Source organism: Trichogramma pretiosum, unplaced genomic scaffold (genome assembly GCF_000599845.2).
Source record: "Trichogramma pretiosum strain Unisexual culture from Peru unplaced genomic scaffold, Tpre_2.0 scaffold49, whole genome shotgun sequence".
NCBI lineage: Eukaryota > Metazoa > Arthropoda > Insecta > Hymenoptera > Trichogrammatidae > Trichogramma > Trichogramma pretiosum.
Window position 1 is genome coordinate 1,092,588 of NW_019640811.1, and position 21,953 is coordinate 1,114,540.

Below are 21,953 nucleotides of genomic sequence, written 5' to 3' on the forward strand. Positions count from 1 at the left end.
GATGTCAACTAATGCCTGATAAAGTTTTGTAATGGGTCTTAAAGTTTAACGCAATATAGACAACAATGTGTGGCGAAAAACGTGCAAAAAAGGTCAAAAATAGGCCTAAAATGCCTAAAATCCCCAAAAACAGCCATTTTCAGACCTTTTTGCACGTTTTTGGCCACACATTGTTGTCTATATTGCGTTTAACTTTAAGACCCATTACAAAACTTCATCAGGCATTAGTTGACATCTTTGGGAAGCTTTTTACAAAGCGTAGGAAATGAAAGTCCGGTTCGAACTCGAGTAGATTTCTTGTTTTATGTTTTTTTTGTATATTTTCCCACTATGATCTCTTTAGGTGGCTCTAATCACTTTGGCATATTTTTTTTCTGAAAATTTGGACAATTTCCAACAAAAAAGTTGCAGGGCACTTTTACTTTTGAATCATTCTACCCTGATCCAGGAATTATTTGAATATTTATGGTTTTTCACGAATTTCAAAAAAACCCTAACATGGCCAAGTTTGGGCCTATGAAAAAGTGCCATAGAAGGCCCCAATTTTTCTAAAAATTTTTTGGGACAAATCTGACATCAAATACAAGTTTTTCATATTTGCAGAAAAAAAATTTTTTCGGCCATTCGACTTGACAGAGAATCGGCCACATATAGCGATTATCCCAGGGAGATAAAAGGTTAATTTGTTTTGATTTTTCGCGCGCGTGCGAGCTCGCACGCGCGTGTAGTATACAATAATTTCCCGAAACAATGGACCACTCTTGCTAAGTTTCTACTCTCTTGGGTTTGAAATATGGATCGAAAGAGAGAAAAAAAACTACTCAAAACTACTTTGTTTGAGCATTTTTTATAAATATAGGATGACTGTACCGATACTTGGCGAATTTTAAAATTCATTCAATTTGTATAATCGCGGAGTCAATTAAAATTCATCAAAGCGATGCTCCTGCCTCGACTTTTACCGTCCGAGACCTGAAAAACTGTGAAATTTGAATGATTTTTTTTTCTTCTATTCTAAAAACGGAGCTCAAATGAAATAAAAATCCTTGTGAATTGAAATAGCTCTGAAGGTATAACTCTTCAAATTTTTGTGGTCATATAAAAATTTCAATCATTGGACATCGCTCTTAACTATAATAAAGTATTTAACTCAATTTTCAAGTAGAACAGCTGTAAAATGTAAAAAACTTCTTTGCGACTTTTTTCTCAATGAAACTTGGGTAAAATTCAAACAAAAAAATCTTTTTATTTCATCCATAAAAAGATTACCATTCCATTATATAAATTCAATTACATAAAAGATTACAATTCAATTACACATATATAATCAACTATATAAGATACATTCGCGCGATTTGTTCTAAATCTTTCTAATATAGCTTTACTAGTTACCTTCTTCTTCCAAACATAAAACCCAAGCCTTACATATGTTGTATAATTCTATATTTAAAAATGTGTCGTTTATAATATTTATACAACAAACGTCGGGTAACTTGGTTAATGATTGTAGGCTCTCCACGGCCTGATTATGGCAAAAATTGCGCAAAAGTATTTCTACCAGGTGGCCGAAGCAGGCCAGCTGCTGCTCCCGCCACTCATCCACGCTCCTCCATGTTTCAGAAAATCGGGAGTAGTACTCGAAGGGTACCATCTGTCTGCGTCTCTGCCGCTGCTGCCCTGGCTCCAGCTGAATTATATCCCAGAGTCGGACTTCCTGGAACAGCCTGGTCCTTTGGGCCCACACGACGAACGGATCGAGCTCCGGCAGCGAGCGCAACTCACGGATCTCGTTCTCGTAGCCTCGGTTTTCAAACGTTCCACTCCGGTGGAGGAACTCGAGCATGGCCCAGGCGTCTTCATAGGCCGGCGCGCAATTCCTCATTATAAGCATGTCCTGTATCCACATGAGATCGGCCGCCGCCTTCAGTCTCGTGCCGACGAAGCAGGGCCCGATGTCGCGATACTCGCTCGGGTAGCGAAAGTCGTCCAGATGAATGTCTTCGAGAAAATTTAGTAGCAGAGAGCACAAATACGGCATCAAATTTTTAACTGCTAGCTGCAGCGGTGTCATGCCGTCGCCGTCTTTCTCGTTGACATAAACAATTTTACGAAGCTTGCTACAATTGTTTAAGAAAAATGTCGCCAGCTCGTTATCGATGGGCTTGGCGCAGATTAGATGCATGGGCGTCGAGCCCGCCTCGTTGGCCGCGTTCGGATCGGCTCCCCTCGCCAGCAGCAGCTCGATCGTGGGCCTGTGATCTTGTAGAATGGCCAAGTGCAGGGCGGTGTTGCCGGCCCTGTCGCGCGCGTCCACGCGCAGCTTCTGGCCCCGGGAGTCGGACAATTTGAAGAATTGCGCCAGACTCGCGCCCAAGTAATTACGACTCACGATGTGCAGAGGGGTCGTACCCTCGTGGTTGGCGAGGTCCGGATTGGCGCCGCACAGCAGCAGCAGCTCGGCCATCCGCCAGACGCCGTTGGCCAGGGCGTGATGAAGCGCCGTGTTGCCCTCCTCGTCACGTGCGTCGACCCGGAGCTCCATGCGCCCGGGAGTCAACGGTCCGAACTTGAACGTCTTCAGGATCATCGTCAGCGCGTAGAGGCCCAACGAGTTGCGGCTCGCAATGAGCAGCGGCGTCAGACCCTCGTGGTTGACGGCGTTCGGATTGGCCTCGTGTTCCAGCAGCAGCTTGGTCGCCTCTCTGCTCTGCGCCTGGGCGGCGAGGTGTAGCGGCGTGTCGCCGGTCTGCAGCCAGCGTAGGTCGACGATGGCACCGTGCTCGAGGAACTTGGCCACGGCCTCGTGGCAGCCCGTCATGCAGGCCACGTGGAAGTGACTGAGGCCGGTCTCGTCGTCTCTGTAGTTCACCTCCCACCTGTCGTAGATCTTGAAGAGCTTCGGGGCCAGCACGCGCCGCTCATAATTCCACAATCTTTCCTCGTACCAGTGCTGGAGGTTCTTCTTGGCCGCGTGTAGTATTGCTGTTTTTCGGAAGGGCGATGCTTCGGCCTCACTGTTGCGGCTATCTCTGTAGCCACTTGTAATCAGAAAGTCAACGAATGTGTCGTGCTGGCCGTTGGCCAATGAAACGACGAGCAGCTGCTCGATCTGATCGAGATTAAAAATCGTCCAAATGGGGGGTAGGATATCTAACCAATCGCCAAAGTGTGGACTAAGCGAGCCGAGAAACTTTTTCTTCAATTTTGACTTTTTCCAGTCCAGATTGTCTCTCAAGATTTTCAAAAGTTCCAATGCGCTCGCGCGCGCTTGGAGAAAACTGGCCCTGGACATGTTACCGCGTTTTTTTTAGGGAGGGGGACACTCGCACATACGGAATACACGACTCCTTGATCATTTATTTCTTTGCCGCGAATTATCAATTTTTTTTTCTTGCGCTCGACGCGATGCGACCGACTTGGACTTGGGCGATATTGTTGACGCTAGCGAACGAGAACGTGTACTACCGAGTACGAGCTCGTTACGAACGAGAGAGCACCGATCTTGTGCCTCTGTCTATATTTACACGAGAGATGTAAGCGACATATGGAAATTCAGATTCTAATAGTAAACAAATGATCCAATTTAATGTTCGATCTGGCGACACTCTATTGTTATTGACTGAATGATTGCGAAGGAATGAGGTCCATTTACATTGATCTATAGAGTCGATAGGCTTTAAAATTAAAAATTATTCGAAAAATACGTCACTCAATTTTCCGCGCCTCAACCCTGATAGAAAACTCATTCTTCCAATATTCGGAAACGAACTAATATCAGAACGTTTTTTATTTCTTATATAGCCGATTATACAGCCAAAAATGTTAAGGGGACCGACCTGTGTTAAAAGCTTAAATTCAAAAAATAGCTATATAAATCGAAATAGTGGAAATTTTTTTTTTGTGATCGTGTATGTTTATTAGACACCTGATTGACAAAAAAAAACTTCTATCCAAGCTCTGAAATGCCAATTACGCTTATTTTTTCATAATACTAAATATTATAATAGAATTCACTTGCCACGCGATTCTGACGTGAGCTTTTCATCAATATTGATCTATGGGGTCTCAAAATCTTCAGAACAGTACCCTCATCCACTTAAGCGGAGCAAAATTTGAAAAAAAAGTTTGTTTTCCTTCCAAGACCTTTAATATGGCTTCTAGTGTTGATAAAATACTAATTTTCTCAAAAATTGGCACATTTTGACGTGTATATAAAGTTGTACGCAATTTTTCAAAATTCTGCTCCGCTTAGGTGGACGAGAGTACTTTTCTGAAGATTTTGAGACCCCATAGATCAATATTGATAAAAAACTCTTTTCAAGATCATGCGGCAAGTGATTTATAACATAATATTTCGTCTTAAGAAAAAATTGATGTAATTGGTATTTCAGAGCTTGGGTAGAAGTTGTTTTTGGTCAATCTGGTGTAGAATGAAAAAAGTATATATATTACAGGATAATTTTAGAAAAAAATAATTTCTCTCACATCTACTCTTGCCTCGCACAAAGGCATGTTATAAGATCTTCGTTTGGCTGATCTATTATCCACACATTCAGGCGATTCTTTTTTAATCAAACAATCTTCCTTAATACTTCGAGTTTTAATATCTTCCCTGGATGGACGATCTTTTTTTTGAGAGTTCTGAAAGAAATTCAAAATTGAAAAGAGTAAATATGGCCGATTCTCTGTGAAATCGAATGGCCAAAAAATTTTTTTTTCTGCAAATATGAAAAACTTGCTGTTTCCGATGTCAGAAATGTCCCCAAATTTTATTAGAATTTTTGGGACCATCTATCACTCTTTTTCAGGGGCCCGAAGTTGGCCATTTTAGGGTTTTTTTGAAATTCATGAAAAATCACAAATATTCAAATAATTCCTGGATCAGGGTAGAATGATTCAAAAGTAAAAGTGCCCAGCAACTTTTTTGTTGGAAATTGTCCAAATTTTCAGAAAAAAAATATGCCAAAGTGATTGGAGCCACCCAAAGAGAGCATAGTGGGAAAACATTAAAAAAAAAACATAAAACAAGAAATCTACTCGAGTTCGAACCGGACTTTCATTTCCTAAACTATGTAAAAAGCTTCCCAAAGATGTCAACTAATGCCTGATAAAGTTTTGTAATGGGTCTTAAAGTTTAACGCAATGTAGACAACAATGTGTGGCGAAAAACATGCAAAAAAGGCCTGAAAATGGCTGTTTTTGGTGATTTTAGGCATTTTGGGCCTATTTTTGACCTTTTTTGCATGTTTTTCGCCACACATTGTTGTCTACATTGCGTTAAACTTTAAGACCCATTACAAAACTTTATCAGGCAGTAGTTGACATCTTTGGGAAGCTTTTTACATAGTTTAGGAAATGAAAGTCCGGTTCGAACTCGATTAGATTTCATCATTTATGTCCCTTTGGCAGTTTTTTTGCTTTACACTTACCTAGATTGTTCCAATCACTTTGGCATATTTTTTTTCTGAAAATTTGGACAATTTCCAACAAAAAAGTTGCTGGGCACTTTTACTTTTGAATCATTCTACCCTAATCCAGGAATTATTTGAATATTTGTGATTTTTCATGAATTTCAAAAAAACCCTAAAATGGCCAACTTCGGGCCCCTGAAAAAGAGTGATAGATGGTCCCAAAAATTCTAATAAAATTTGGGGACATTTCTGACATCGGAAACAGCAAGTTTTTCATATTTGCAGAAAAAAAAAATTTTTGGCCATTCGATTTCACAGAGAATCGGCTATATATTAAAGGATAACTTTAGAAAAAAATAATTTCTCTCACCTCTGCTCTTGCCTCGGGCAAAGGCATGTTATAAGATCTTCGTTTTGATGTACTATTTACGAATTTAGGCGATTTTTTCTCAATCAAACATCTTCTTCAATACTTGGAGTTTTGATATTTTCTAGCTCCTAAAATATAATAAAAATTAAATATTGAATGTAAACAATTTTACCGTAGTATATAGTGTAATTTAACTCACCGATGATATATCTCCGACATTTGAAATATAAGACAACAGCGATGAATTGATTTCTATTATGTCTCGTTGATATTTATTCATTTTTTCAAAAATAGATTCATATTTTAAGCATTTGGGGCAGCTTACATTAGTTTTCAGATTGGGTGACGAAGATTGTAGTATTTCATCAAGTATTTCTTTATTGGATAAGTTATCTTCTTTATTTTTTTTTTTATTATTTTTTTTCGGTATTGCTCGGTAAAACCTTGATTGAGATTGGTACATGGTGAGCTTTTCCTTTCCCTTTTTTTTCTTACATTTCTTCTTTCATACTCGGTAACTAAGGCATCTTTCTTGTCGATTAAAAATTGTTCATCGTCTGCAAAAATTCAAATAATTAAAAATTATCATTTTCTATTCAATTTCAAGAATCTGTCTAGTAAATGGCGACGACCTAGCCTAAATGTAACACAATCTCCCATGCGCGAAGAACAAAATGCGTTTGTAAAGATTGAATATGTAGTTGGTTAAGTTAAATATGCGCGAGCCTGTGCTTTGTGTACGCTTCGGCCGCCAGATTCTTTTTATTCACACCTCTCAACACAGCTTTTTTTTAATTATCTTCATGAAAAATAAAGCGCTTACCTGAAATTTCAAGAATTTGACCCACAAAAATTTCAGCTTTAGGATCATCATCCTCTGGCCACATGAAACGAATTTTCATCCCTTTTTTTACCACAGGATTATCGTCTTCGACGATTATCGAACTTTTATATATTAAGCACCATGACACCGGGTTTTCGATCGCGATTGGGGTACTGCATGTCCAATTTTTATTAATAATAAAAATTCTTATTGAACGGTATCGGAGAGCAGATCGAAAACAAATATTGGTTATACAGTAAGTATATCACCGATCTTGACGCGCTTTTGGTATGTTACAGTACATGGTAAAAAGGTCCCAAAAAAAAATTTTTAGACCCCCTCGCCCCTCCTACCGCCCACTTCCGGTATAAACGTCCATTTTCGATCTATATTTTTTCTGAGGACATGAAGCAATTAAAAAATCTGAAAAAATTCATAAAAATACTTTTCGATAATTCAAACAAACTTGAATTTTTACAGATTTTTTGAGTGCTTCAAGCCTTCAGATAAAATCATTAGAAATTCAAAAAATCGAGATACGGCGATATGAGCCGATGTAGTACTCGGAAATTTTTTCAGTTTTTTATCGCATAATTGAAAAACATTACCTCAATTTTTTTCAGATTTTTTCAGATTACCTAACGCACCTTTTGAAGCCAAAAACCGCTTTTTTTAACGAAAATAATTTTTTTAGAGCGATACGGAGCCTCGAAAAATCTGAAAAAAATTTTTTCTTGTTTTTTTCATCAAAATATTATCTCAAATTTTTTCAGGACAAAGATTAATGCAAATTTCTGAAGACGGTTTCTGAAGACATTCAGAAACGATAAAACTATTTTGATGCTCTAGATTGAGCTAGGAGGCTTCAATCGGAATTCTGAAACTGTCAAAATTTATTACATTTTGTCAAGAAATTCAAAAAAAATTTTTCCAAATTTTTTCACCGAAAGCATCGGGTTCTAGGAACCTTTTTTTGTTAAAAATAGCATTTTTCGGCCCTAGAAGCTATCGCCTCCAATTAAAAAATCTGAAAAAATTTGAGATAATGTATTTTGATGAAAAAAACAAGAAAAAATTTTTTTCAGATTTTTCGAGGCTCCGTATCGCAAAAAGTGTACTTGAAGGTCTATTTTCTTCCTTTTCCGGTGAAAATGAAAATTATCGGAAAATCCGACTACACCATGAGAAAGCGGAGAAAATTTCCTATCAAATTCACATGTTTATTTATTTTTCCATTGTCATACGAGCGAGTTACAAGTTACAGTGAGCCGCGCAAGGCTGGAAATCGCGGCGAGCGGCCGAGCGCTAACTAAAACCTTCCGTATTTTCCTTAGTTTTCATCAAAAATACACTCTGAAAACTACCATACCCGATGTAAAAAGACCTCATCTTTCGATTGGAACAAAAAAAGCAAAAAAGTGGCGTTTTTCGAGATATTGAGCTCTAAATGTTTGATGACGATTTTCCGGGTGAAAATGGAAAATTTTTGAAAATCTAATGTCACCATCGAAAAGCTGAGGAAATTTACCATAGAATCTATTAGATAGTTATTTTTTTAGGTACGTTTTGATACTTTTACAGCGAGTTAGAAATTGACTGATTTGGCCAAAAAATGCCGTGCGGCAGAGCTCACGGAGGAAATTTACCCCATATAGGGCCCGCCCTGGGCCCCAGGTACATGGTAGTACATTTTCGTTGTGATATTCGTGTTCAGCGACCCCAAAAACCCCCGAGTGCAGAAATTAGACTCATTTTTACCGATATTTAGCAAAATACACATATTGACCAAGTCGTGAGTTCAAGATGCATCCCTGAAATGCGTTTATTTCACCCACAGGGTGCAAATTTTCATTTGTCCCTCATAAGTTTTGTTCACGAAATTCCTAGACGCTCTCCCGAATCGAATGCCGAAGATCGCATCTCAATCGGACTTACTGTTCAAAAGATCGGAGATTTGGCCGTTTTTAATGCTTTATTTCCTCGTCTATATCGAAACACATTGAGCAACAAGCTTATTGTAAAGAAAATTTTAAACTTATTGAATTATTCATATAATTAATTATTTATTTGTTTTACCATTAATTTGATGTATTATTAATTATAATTAATCATTTTAATATATTTTATCAAATAAAGTTATAGAAACTAGAAAAAATAAAATTTCCCGACTTCTCGTAATATTTCTCGACTTCTCGTATCATTTCTCGATACGTCGAGATTCTCGGCAGTCGAGACGAGAATTAAAATTTCTCGTCTCGTCTCGTCTTGAATGCATGTTCGCAGATTTTTTTTTTTTTTTTTTTAAGTAAAGGGTTTGAATTATCATCGTTGATGTGTTCGACTCTTGATTTAGATAAAATATATATAAAATCGTGAGTTTTCCAAGAGGATGCCAAAGTAGCATCTAGCTATCGCGATTTAAAAAAAAAAAACAATTTGTATCAACAGCATTGGTAAAATATACTTGTTGACGGGTTGATGCAAGGAGGTACCGCTTCCATTGCCGTATTATTTAATAAATAAAACTGGGGCGCGAAAATAAAACTAGCAATTTAAGGGTAAGGATTGCTTAGAATACAATACATGTTCGCAGACCCTTAGTTTTCAACTTTGAAACAGTTAAATCTCATTTATACCTTGACGTCAAGAAATTGTACGTAGATGCAAAATTGAAACTATTCATGCTATTGTTGTAAAATTTTACAAGCTATTATAAAATAGTTAGTTGGAATGTGTTATATACCAATAACCTAGCGTTAAGTATAGTAAAATTTAAATATAATAATTAAAATAAGACCGTCAAATTAACACGTATGACGCTTGATCTGGCGGGTAAAGAGGCATGTGTGTAAGACGAACACAGAGACAGGCAAGCGCTGTCGCATGAATGTGTGTGTAAATGTAAGCGGCCAACGCACACCGGCGCGCCAGGTCGATCCCACACGTATATGTATCCCACACGCGTATATATCCCGTGTATGTGTACTCGCGTGTGTGTGCAAGCCGAACACAAATTATCGGGGTCTTTGACCCCAGATAATTATTGGGCACATCTTTGTCTTGCGCAAAACAAGTCAACAAGTGACGAAATAGTTTGTAGATTTGCGACTTGTGGAAAAGTACCAAGACGTTCCCCCGCCAAAAGATGCATGATTAAATTAATAAATAATGAGCCCAAAAATTAGGCCTCTGGGCAGATCATTTCATACAGTCGAGTAAGGCGAAGCTCTGTGCGCGACCGATCTAAATATTGTAATAGCGACTCCGCGATATTTAACGGACTTGTAATCGAACACGCATAACGAGTAACTATGAATTATACAGCGCAAGCGTCAAAGTGACCAATTGTATTCGCGAACGGTAAAGCTCGAGTGAGTGCTTGCACCAGCCATATACCCGACGGACAAGTAGCAGGTTCGCCACCACCAGCCGAGCAGCCACGACCGTCAGTTCAATGCACCGCCTAGGCAGCCGCGACCGACGGCCAAGCAGCAGCAGCACAACATCCCAGCAGCAGCCACGACCGTAACGACCCGACGGCGCTTCCAGCCCTGCAGATCGACAAGAATCGGCCGAACTAATTTGTAAGCTTAGTTTAATAGTATTAAGTTCTTGTAATAAAGTCTTGTGTGTAAACCTCACTTGAGCGTGGTACACTTTATTTCATGTTCCCTCCCCACTCAGCCAACAACAGAAATAATATCTAATTAAAAATAATAAAGTTATTACCCAGTACCAATGGGTATATAACAAATATATTCAATTTTTAAATAGTAAAGTATTTCACTGTTATTAATTTCTTCGCTATTGTGAAAATCCCTAGGTTGTTTGGAGAATAGGAAACGTTTTGGGTTACTTAAAAAATAATAATCATCCCTCTATCAAGTGTATTCAACATTTAACACGTGCTAAATATTGAATTGAATAAGTTTGAATTATATGAAATCTTTCGCGATAAAATTAAAAATTATAATATAATACTAAAAAATTCAAAGAATATTCATTTGTATTGTTTTTACTCATTGAATGAAATATACTAATTTATTTAAATTAATTAATAATATTATAATTCATAAAACAATTATTTGGAAATATCATATTCTAACAAATTTTATTATAAAAATGTTCGGTAAGATAAGAAAATTTTGTTTTTCTATATCCTTTCAATAATATACGTAAGTTGATTAATTTATCATTTAATATACAAGAATAGTATTTAATCATAGTTATTAAGTTTAAATAAAATAATTTTGTCGATCTTAGTGAGGCAATTGTATATGTTTTTTTCTAACAATAAAATCGTTGAAAAAAACATATACAATTGGCTCACTAAGATCGACAAAATTATTTTATTCATACAAAAATCGTGAGCGAACTTAAATTATATACTTGGTTATTAAGTTTACTCTGCTTTAGGAACAATTGTTGCCAATAATAATAATAATAATAATAATAATAATAATAATAATAATAATNGGCTATGTTCGGATCAGCGCGTCTTCTCAGCAAAAATTCGACCATAACGATATTGCCGTATTCAACGGCACGGTGCAGGGGTGTGTTGCCCCACTTGTCCCGGGCGTCGATCTGTAACGGGTAACGTTCGCTGAGTTCGATTCGCAAACTTGCGTCGCCGAAGACTTTTTCGCAGATTAAGTGCAGCGGCGTCACTCCGTCGTCGTTGGCTATGTTCGGATCAGCGCGTCTTCTCAGCAAAAATTCGACCATAACGATATTGCCGTATTCAACGGCACGGTGCAGGGGTGTGTTGCCCCACTTGTCCCGGGCGTCGATCTGTAACGGGTAACGTTCGCTGAGTTCGATTCGCAAACTTGCGTCGCCGAAGACTTTTTCGCAGATTAAGTGCAGCGGCGTCACTCCGTCGTCGTTGGCTATGTTCGGATCAGCGCGTCTTCTCAGCAAAAATTCGACCATAACGATATTGCCGTATTCAACGGCACGGTGCAGGGGTGTGTTGCCCCACTTGTCCCGGGCGTCGATCTGTAACGGGTAACGTTCGCTGAGTTCGATTCGCAAACTTGCGTCGCCGAAGACTTTTTCGCAGATTAAGTGCAGCGGCGTCACTCCGTCGTCGTTGGCTATGTTCGGATCAGCGCGTCTTCTCAGCAAAAATTCGACCATAACGATATTGCCGTATTCAACGGCACGGTGCAGGGGTGTGTTGCCCCACTTGTCCCGGGCGTCGATCTGTAACGGGTAACGTTCGCTGAGTTCGATTCGCAAACTTGCGTCGCCGAAGACTTTTTCGCAGATTAAGTGCAGCGGCGTCACTCCGTCGTCGTTGGCTATGTTCGGATCAGCGCGTCTTCTCAGCAAAAATTCGACCATAACGATATTGCCGTATTCAACGGCACGGTGCAGGGGTGTGTTGCCCCACTTGTCCCGGGCGTCGATCTGTAACGGGTAACGTTCGCTGAGTTCGATTCGCAAACTTGCGTCGCCGAAGACTTTTTCGCAGATTAAGTGCAGCGGCGTCACTCCGTCGTCGTTGGCTATGTTCGGATCAGCGCGTCTTCTCAGCAAAAATTCGACCATAACGATATTGCCGTATTCAACGGCACGGTGCAGGGGTGTGTTGCCCCACTTGTCCCGGGCGTCGATCTGTAACGGGTAACGTTCGCTGAGTTCGATTCGCAAACTTGCGTCGCCGAAGACTTTTTCGCAGATTAAGTGCAGCGGCGTCACTCCGTCGTCGTTGGCTATGTTCGGATCAGCGCGTCTTCTCAGCAAAAATTCGACCATAACGATATTGCCGTATTCAACGGCACGGTGCAGGGGTGTGTTGCCCCACTTGTCCCGGGCGTCGATCTGTAACGGGTAACGTTCGCTGAGTTCGATTCGCAAACTTGCGTCGCCGAAGACTTTTTCGCAGATTAAGTGCAGCGGCGTCACTCCGTCGTCGTTGGCTATGTTCGGATCAGCGCGTCTTCTCAGCAAAAATTCGACCATAACGATATTGCCGTATTCAACGGCACGGTGCAGGGGTGTGTTGCCCCACTTGTCCCGGGCGTCGATCTGTAACGGGTAACGTTCGCTGAGTTCGATTCGCAAACTTGCGTCGCCGAAGACTTTTTCGCAGATTAAGTGCAGCGGCGTCACTCCGTCGTCGTTGGCTATGTTCGGATCAGCGCCTCTCCTCAGCAGTATAAGAGCCGCTTGGTGGTGCCTGCGCTCGATAGCCAAGAGCAACGATGTGTATCCCAGATTGTTTCGCGCGTCGAGCTGGACGTCCTCATACATTTTGTCGTTGATGGCCAAAAATGCCTCCATCGAGTGAAACGCGTCGACGCGTCTCGCGCAATAAATGTGCAGAGGTGTCATTCCTTCCGCGTCGGGCACATTCGGGTTGGCGCCGTTCCTCAGCAGCGATTCGGCCACCGCTTGAAGGTCGCGCTCCAGAGCCACATGCAACGGGGTCTTGCCCGACTTATCCCGGGCGTCTATCTGCACCTCTCGATTCAATTCGTCCTCGCTGGTCTCGACGAACAACTTCACCAGGTCTCGAGAATCGCGAAAGTCGCGCCGGCAGATGACGTGCAAAGGCGTCGATCCGTCCGCCTCGATGGCTAAGTTTGGATCGGCGCCACTTCTTAGCAACATTTTGGCAATATACGCGTGGCCGCTTTCCAGCGCCGAGTGTAGCGCGAAGCAATTGGGATCGTGACGTAAGCCGAGAAATTTTGACACGACCTCGGTGAATCCCCACTCGCAGGCAATTTGGAAGTGGGAGAGGCCCGATTCGTCGGTGTAATTCACGTCACACTTGTTGTAAATTTGAAATAATTGATCTTTGAGGAAGAGGCAATTGTGTCTGTGCGCAATATGCACCGGTGTAGTGCGAAGCAACGCACGTGGTGGCCCCCAGTCTTCTAAGAGCGGGTCTTCGTAACCGGTTCTGACAATAAAATTGATGAAGTTTTGTAGTTTATTCTCTCCATAGTGTGGCTTCGTCCAGTTCTCTATAACCTTCGAGATTAGCCAATCAATTTCATTGGGATGAAAGAAGTCCAGAAGATTTGGATATGGACGTCGGAAGAACCATTCGCCGAATAAATCAACGAGTTCACGAAGAAGTTCGAGTCGTTCGTTTTCGATATCCCAATCGCACTCACTTCGTAATCTCTTCAATTCTCTCCAGTTGATTTCTTTGATATGAGCCATGTCGCGCACAATGCACAATCACTTGTAATAATGTAAAATATTTTCACTTTTAATCACTTGCTGCGCGATGGGAGCGATCTTCGCTCGATGCTTGCGCTTCGGTGTCGTAACGAGTACTGGCTACTATAGACATACGTTATATTAGAATCTATATTAGAAAGTAAAAAACACACGGTCGAAGTTATTCACTAAAAATTTCAAGCATGTAGTGTGTTGCCACAGCTGCCCATCAGTGCTCTTAAAAGTGGTACCCACCGGAAGCGTGCGATTCAAAATTATGAAAATAAATTTATAAAAATTTTCATAAAATAATTTTTTTTTTCTCTATCAATCATGTCAAATGATATGAATAAGGTTTTCAATGTGAAATCATGATAATTGAATAATCCTGATTATGGACTATAAATTATTTTAAATTATCACGAAAATTCACGAAAACTATCAATTGAACCTTTACATTTTTTTTTTATAAATTAATCATTTCCATATATGAAATTAAAATATAATTAAATCTTTTATTTAAATGTTTGTAAATATTTTTTCAACGATTGATGCTGCCAATTGATCGCTGCGTTAATGGAATGAATCAAGATTTATACTGATTTTCGTAAATAAGTCTAACGCAATAATTTCAATTCTTTCTAGATTCAATTTCAACTGTGTTTATTACTGAAAATACTTTTTCCTCCAAGGCAGACATAGTATCACTGTAAGCATTATTTGTAAATTTCAAACACTGTTAATAGACGTTTGTACTGGAATGTTCGATAGAGCGGCCGTAACTGAGAGGCCGAGATCACGTGAGCTTACACATGGCCACACTTTCTCTCGTCGTGCACTCGTGCCACTGAGATGCGCCAAATATTCCCGATAATTGAGGCGATGACAAAAAGATCCCACGTACTCGGTATGGAAATGAATGTGGTTTCCTGGTGGGCCTCGGAGGTTCCTCCTAGTAGATGATGTACCTGGGCCTCGGTCCTCAGAAGTGGGCGATATCTCTATACATATATCGCCACAGTTGCGCGTTCGAGTTGCTATAGAGGGAGTGTAGAAAAGGTAGAGTTCACCGTTTGCTGAGATCGAGAGAAACAAGGTACAAAATAACTATATCGCTTGAGTTATGTTGATACGAGAATTTGTACACTTTATTTCCATTACGTAGCGGTTTTAAATCGGAGCTTACAATAGATGCTCACTCGAAGAAGGTCCGACTATATGAGTCGACTATTGAACTTGAATTGAGAGCCGCTGCTACTCGAAAGGCAAGTTGCAGCGAGTCGGCGGCGCGATTGTATAGAAATTCGTGGGCGTGAGCCCACACTCGGCAGTCGGCAGTCGTCAGTCAGCGCCAGGGATCCCAGTCTTGAAAGAATTCAAGATGGTGCTCGGGCGCGCAATTCAAATGATTCAAAAAGTTGAATATCAAACATGATTAGAAAAAATTGTCTGGTTAATTTTGAAAAATGTATTAAATGAAATAAAATGCATATTGGAATAGTAACCCGCGTAGCCGAGCGCATAAATGTTTATAAACAATAAATCTGCTACCTGAAGTGCCGTAACTCACGCAGCTCGTGACATATAAAAAAGCCGCTGCCAATTTATTGGCAAAGAGCTTCCTCATACAAAATAATATTAATAAAAGGCATCGGTTACTAACGTGAAAATGCGTATTTTTAAATTTTGATTCACTGTCTAGTGTCCTTACTACCAGTATATCACGACCATCAGGACCATCACTACATTTCTATGTTAAAAGGCCGAGAAAACAAAAACTCATACAGACATTTGTTGAGAATTGAATATAGTTTACAAATATATAAGGGTAAGGCTCAGAATTTTTTAAATAAACCTGCGGTCGTATGTCACCGATCTTGACGCGCTTTTGGTATGTTATATTACATGGTAAAAAAGACCCAAAACCAAAATTTTAGACCCCCTCCCCCCTCCTACCCCCCACTTCCGGTATAAACGTCCATTTTCGATCTATATTTTTTCTGAAGGCCTGAAGCAATTAAAAAATCTGAAAAAATTCACAAAAATACTTTTCAACAATCCAAACCTTGAATTTTTTCAGATTTTTTGAGTGCTTCAGGCCTTCAGAAAAAATCATTGAAAAATTTGAAAATTCATGCACGGCGCTACGATGCAATACAAAGCCCGATCTTTTTTTTCACTCATTTTTGGCATCAAAATACATAACCTCAAATTTTTTCAGATTTTTTCAGACACAACTCTGGCGGTTATAGCCGAAAAACGCCCTTTTTTACGAAAATAATTTCTTTAGAGCGATACGAAGCTTTAAAAAATCTGGAAAAATTTTTTTCTTGTTTTTCAGGTCAAAATACATAACCTTGAATTTTTTCAAATTTTTTAATTGAAGGCGATAGCATCTATGGCTGAAAAACGCTATTTTTATGAAAAACGGTTCCTGGAACCCAGAGGTTCCGGTGAAAAAATTTGAAAAAATTTTTTTCAAATTCTTTGTCAAATTTTAATAAATTTTGACCGTCGCAAAATTTCGATTGGAGCTTCCTAGCTCATTCTAGAGCATAACAAAGATTCGAGCGAAATTCTGAAGACGTTCATCACAATTACATTATTTTTCAAATTTCTTCAGAATTTCGCTCGAATCTTTGTTATGCTCTAGAATGAGCTAGGAAGCTCCAATCGAAATTTTGCGACGGTCAAAATTTATTAAAATTTGACAAAGAATTTGAAAAAAATTTTTTCAAATTTTTTCACCTAAAATTTTCTAAAATTTTGGTTTTGGGTCTTTTTTACCATGTAATATAACATACCAAAAGCGCGTCAAGATCGGTGACATACGACCGCAGGTTTATTTAAAAAATTCTGAGCCTTACCCATAAACAAAATTGTCCTACGAGGTCTGGTTCAAAATCTCGTTTTCGAGCCTATCACAGAGCTTCCTCTATGAGGAAGCAAAAAAAACAACTTTTCATTTCGAGTCGTTAATTTTAAAAATATTCAGTGAATTTTTATTTTTTTGGTCTTAAATTAAAGCCTGACTGCTCTGCTCTCATGATGACAACAAAAAATTTGTGATAATTCCGGCAATTATACGTAAAAAAATGAAAAAAAAATTTTTTTTCAAATTTACAAAAAAATTTTTTTTTCCCGTGTATTGCTAAAAACCTTTTTCTGGTCTCATTAATACTACAAACGACAATGAATGCAATTGAAATTTATGCAATCCACCGTAACATTTTCGAGATTTTGCTTCGGACATACGTACATATGGGCTAAGCCATAGTTAGCGTGATGGTCAAAAAAATTTTTTTTCTCAAATTATGTACTTTTAAAGAGTACATTGAAAAGTGAAAGTCCTGAAAGTTTCAGCTCTCTAGGTCCAACCCTATCGGATTTTCAGGGTCTTAAAGTTGAATTTTCTTTTTCTGACCATATTCTGCTTGCAATGCTGATTTTCTGGGATTAATATGAAAAAATTGTTGAATCATGGTTTTTAATGTAAAATTTGATGTAGAATTCAAAGTTGTACTTAAAAATCATATTAAGAAGTGGAGTCCCCATAAAAATGATATTTTCATGTATTAATCATGTTACTGTGTAAAAATAAACATGTTCGTATCCAGCGATATGGCCAATATTGTAATTTTAGTCCAAAATTTTAATTGCCTTAGTTGTGCTATACGAATTTTATGCGATTCAGAATATTATAGATCAAATTACGAATTTACCAAAGAACTATTAGTATTATTTGTTGATAATTTTAAAAAACAATTTCCTGGATTCACTACTTGGAACGTCCATAGTTTAATCCATTTGGCATATTTAATACATGGACCATTGGATGAATTCAGTGCATTTTTATTTGAAAATAATATGAAATTTTTAAAAAAACTATTGCGAAAAAATGAGAAACCACTGCAGCAAATTGATAGAAGATTGAACGAGCACAATTATCCTTCAAATAAAAGAAAAAAAGGAAAAAATGAATTATATCCTCAACTTCTACAAAAAATCAATAGAAGTATGCCATTGGAATGTTCTCAACAGTAAAAAAAATTAAAATTCGCTAATTATGAACTCAGCAATCAAATTCCAGACAACTGTTGCTTTTTAAAAAATTGTTCTTGTTTTGTTATTGATTTCATTGGGAAGAAAAGAGGTGAAACAGTCATCGTAGGTTCGACACATCGTAGGACAGTTCGAAAAGCTAGATTTCATTGAAAATTATCCAATGGATTCTACTTTACTGGGCATCGGCAAAGCAATGGAGTTATCAGAGCTTAAAGTTGTTTCAGCCGAGGAAATAGAAAAAAAAGCTTGCTTATTTAAAATAGGTCAAGATATTTGTATTGTTCCTTTGTTACATCATTAATTTAATTTTTTGTACTTGAAAATTTAGTAAACTTGTTGTTAAAATTATTGGAATTGTTTGATATAATTGTAAGTATTTTTTACGACGCAATTGAAATAAAAAATTTGGTCGTAATAGCACGGACTTTTCACCCACGCACTTGCATGAAAAATTTTTTTGTGTTAACTTACACACGCTCTTACATATGTATAGTTAATTTACAGTATACGCAACTGTAGATTTTTTGTGGTAAGTTTTCGAATATACTGAACAATCATATCCTGGTTATTGAAAAAATTCCGTTAATGCTTTTTTTTATTAACGCAAATAGAGTCTTATGGACAGGTTAGCATAAGTATCCGAACTTAGTTATAATTCGGAAACGTTATGAAAAGACATTTTTTGAGGGAAGAATTGATATTAAAACTTACAAGCTTTGAATCTCAAATGGTTTAATTATTCGATTGAGTGGACGGTTAATTACAGGACGTATCTGTTTTACGTTCAGAGCTAATAATCTAGACTACCTCTCGCTATATGCTAAGGTACAAATGTTGAAATCGTTACGCTGAATACCAATTTTTTTGTTAAAATGTAGAAAAATGTTTTGTTCCCTTTTATAATTTTTTTGTTGAGAAAAAACCAAAATTTTTGTATAATATATCATTTTGAAAATGAGCAACTCTGATGATCGAGATAATTTTTTACTAATTGTTCGGTAAATTTGGCCATAGTTTTAGTTTAGTATTTGTTAAAAAAAGCCCCTTTTACAATTTATTGAAAACTCTGGTGATCCATATTTTAAGCTAAATTTGCAACGGTAAGTTGTTTAAATTTATGTATGCTATCATGAAATCCCAACTCCGTCACAGTTACGTTATTCATGAAATAGTTGAAAAAACTTTTGAAATTCATTTGAGCGTCACCACATTATTCTCACACCCTAATCCTATATGTTTGAATGAACTCGCTTGATATTTTTATATTCTTGAAATGATTAAGTTATAATTCTGTAACAAATTTTAAGCGATATTTTTCACGTGTCAATTGAAAAACGTTAATTCAAAAGACTTGTTTTTAATTTTAATTTTAGGTTTTTAAAAATGAATTATTACGTAGCTATTTTCGATGATTACGTATCGATGGTTCCAGAAAAATGGGTAGATATACATAAGAAAATCGTAAGATGGCCTTTAACGAGGATTAAAGATAGGAATAAACTGTTTTCTCTAGACGTTGAAGATGATTGGTATACGTACCAGTGCAAAAAGCTTCACGGACCATACGGTTTGTAACACAATAACAAATTGAAAAAATATTTAAAGTGTAAAAGTATTAAAAATTATGTAAATAAAGTTTCTGCATAACTGTATATTTTTATAAACCCAACAGATTATGATTTTGCCTTGTTAATGGAAAAAAAGTGCACGACAGTAGATTCAGAAGTTTCCTCTGATAGAATAAAATCCACATACATCAATAATAGAAAACGTCTCCAATTTCAACGACGGATTAGTTCAAATGATGAAGACAATGATAATCGTCGTAAATATAATTATAATAATCTGCAAAATACTACAAATTCTAACAATGAACACAATTTTGATGATACCGAACATTCTAAAGATGAACGTGATGAGGACGATGAGAGCAGTACTGAAGGTAAATGTAAATTTTTTTTTTTAAATGTTGTATAATGGTAGATTCAAGTATAACTGTTATAGTATACTATGAACCGCTATAAAAAGTCGCATTTTGAACTACTTTTAAAATTTGTTAAGGGTACATTTACTTTCATTATGTTGAAGACAAATCATGTCTTCGAATCGTGTTTCATACTCTTCAATTTGCAGAAAAATTACATCTCATTCCGTTGGATGATAGTAATTTACGATAGATGGGCCCCAAATCATGCCATGCTATAAAGTGTTATTTCTCATTTATGATAATTTCATCGTACATTACTACTACTTTTACGATGGGTAATTGCATGGATACAATAATCTTATTTTCGTAGGTTCAAACGAAGAAACTGTAGACAGTGTCTCGGATAATGACCCCTTAAAAATTGCGATAAAAGGCATAAGAAACAATTGCGAACGTACCCATAGAAGATTGGCTGATCATTTTGACAGGTTGATTGCCACTGATCCTTTCTATAAAGATGCAATAAATCCTTACAGACGGAAGAGTTTAAATTTTCTCTTTATAAACCAGTAACTTTAACGTCTACCGCTGTTATTCACCATGAAAAAATAATGAAAAATAAAATACTTTGTCTTCTGTATTTGAAACCTGCTCTTTCTGATTAATTTAATTAGTTATTATTTTTGCTAAATTGAATTGTTCTACGATTTAACACACGAAAAAAAAAATTTCTTATAAACTCTCCCAGATAGAATTACTCAAAATACTCACATTTCATAAATGGATTTCAGAAACATTAGAGTCTTCTAAATCTAAGAAATCTAATCCTACCAAGTCAAAAACCAAACCTAAGGTTTCATTGAAAAAATCGAAAGCAACTAAAGATTCTGAACCTTTACTACCTTCAAGTAAAATTTTGACTTTGATATTATTTATAATATAATATCAAGTTTTACTGATCATATTGATTTTTTTAGAAAGTCAGACGAAACCTGTTATTAAAAATATCGAGAGCATGAAGACTAAATTTAATTTCGCGAAGGATAGATGTAATACTACGCCGTCATCCTATGCCAATAGTGATATTAACAAAAACGAAAATGTAAAGAATACAAGTAAATTTAACTCGTTGGTGGGAATATCTCATCCTTCGACTTCATCTTGTGCTAATGGTAATATTTTACAGTTATTAAAATATCTTGTTTCTTAAGTTTTACTGCATTAAGATGCAAATCAGTATTTTCGAGTAAATAAACATTTGAACGAATATTATGCAGGAGGCAATAAAAATAATGCATATATCAACCATGCGTACGTTGATGATGAAAATAAGATGATCGATGATGATGATGAATATAACAACGACCACGAAGATGACACATTCCATGATAGCATAGAAAATCACTTCGAACCAGCTGTTGATCCCAATGATTATTGTAGCCCGGAACTTGGACAAAAAAAGTTAACTAGTATGTTTCTTTTCCATTTATTAAGCTATTTTAACGAATTCAAGTACAGATCTCGGCTGAAATTTAATTAACCCGTTTCGGGCCAAACGGACGAAATTTTAGTTAATTTTTCACTCGCTGTAAACTCTGTGAAAAAATTATGTAAGAAATGTCAGAATAGTCATAACCGACGTAAAATTTTATGAACTTTTCGAATCTGGCGTCAGAATTGTAAAAAAAGTTGATGTGTAGAAGTTATGAACAATTAAACAATAAAAAACACAATTTTTTTGAAAAAAAAATTGATTTGATCCGAATTTTCGAGTCGAAACAGATTTGCTCTATAGGTCTAACACGTTTTTTTTGCGTCCATGGGGTGTAGACTTAAAAGTCCAATAGTTACGATATCGAAATTTAACATGGCGGACACGAAAATGGCGCTTCGTAGAAAAAAACCGTATATGAATGTAGTCAATTTTTTTATATGTCAACCAAGCGCCTAGGAACAAAACGTTATCGAGAAAATGTTGAATTTCGATATCGTAACTATTGGACTTTTAAGTCTACACCCCATGGACGCAAAAAAAACGTGTTAGACCTATAGAGCAAGTCTGTTTCGACTCGAAAATTCGGATCAAATCAAATTTTTTTTCAAAAAAATCGTGTTTTTTATTGTTTAATTGTTCATAACTTTTACACATCAACTTTTTTGACCATTCTGACGCCG

General features: G+C 37.3%; 1 protein-coding gene across 1 annotated transcript; it reads right to left on the reverse strand.

Moving 5' to 3' along the window:
• Positions 1-5,864: 5,864 nt before the first annotated feature.
• Positions 5,865-13,225, reverse strand: LOC106655798 (ankyrin-1-like). The gene is made up of 3 exons (XM_023461292.1): positions 11,137-13,225; positions 6,277-6,338; positions 5,865-5,909 (listed from the first exon to the last, which is right to left on the reverse strand). The coding sequence occupies exons 1-3, from the start codon at positions 13,223-13,225 to the stop codon at positions 5,865-5,867; spliced, it is 2,196 nt and encodes a 731-aa protein (XP_023317060.1).
• Between the last annotated feature and the right edge of the window lie 8,728 nt (positions 13,226-21,953).

Excerpts from the sequence above, each read along its gene's own strand:
- LOC106655798 (XM_023461292.1), bottom strand. The coding sequence starts at position 13,225 with ATGTTGCTAAGAAGTGGCGCCGATCCAAACTTAGCCATCGAGGCGGAC. Across the intron at positions 6,339-11,136 it reads GCACCGTGCCGTTGAATACG|ACGATGAACAATTTTTAATC; the intron begins GCAATATCGTTA and ends GAATTTTTGCAG. Across the intron at positions 5,910-6,276 it reads CCGAGTATGAAAGAAGAAAT|GAGCTAGAAAATATCAAAAC; the intron begins GTAAGAAAAAAA and ends ATTATATTTTAG.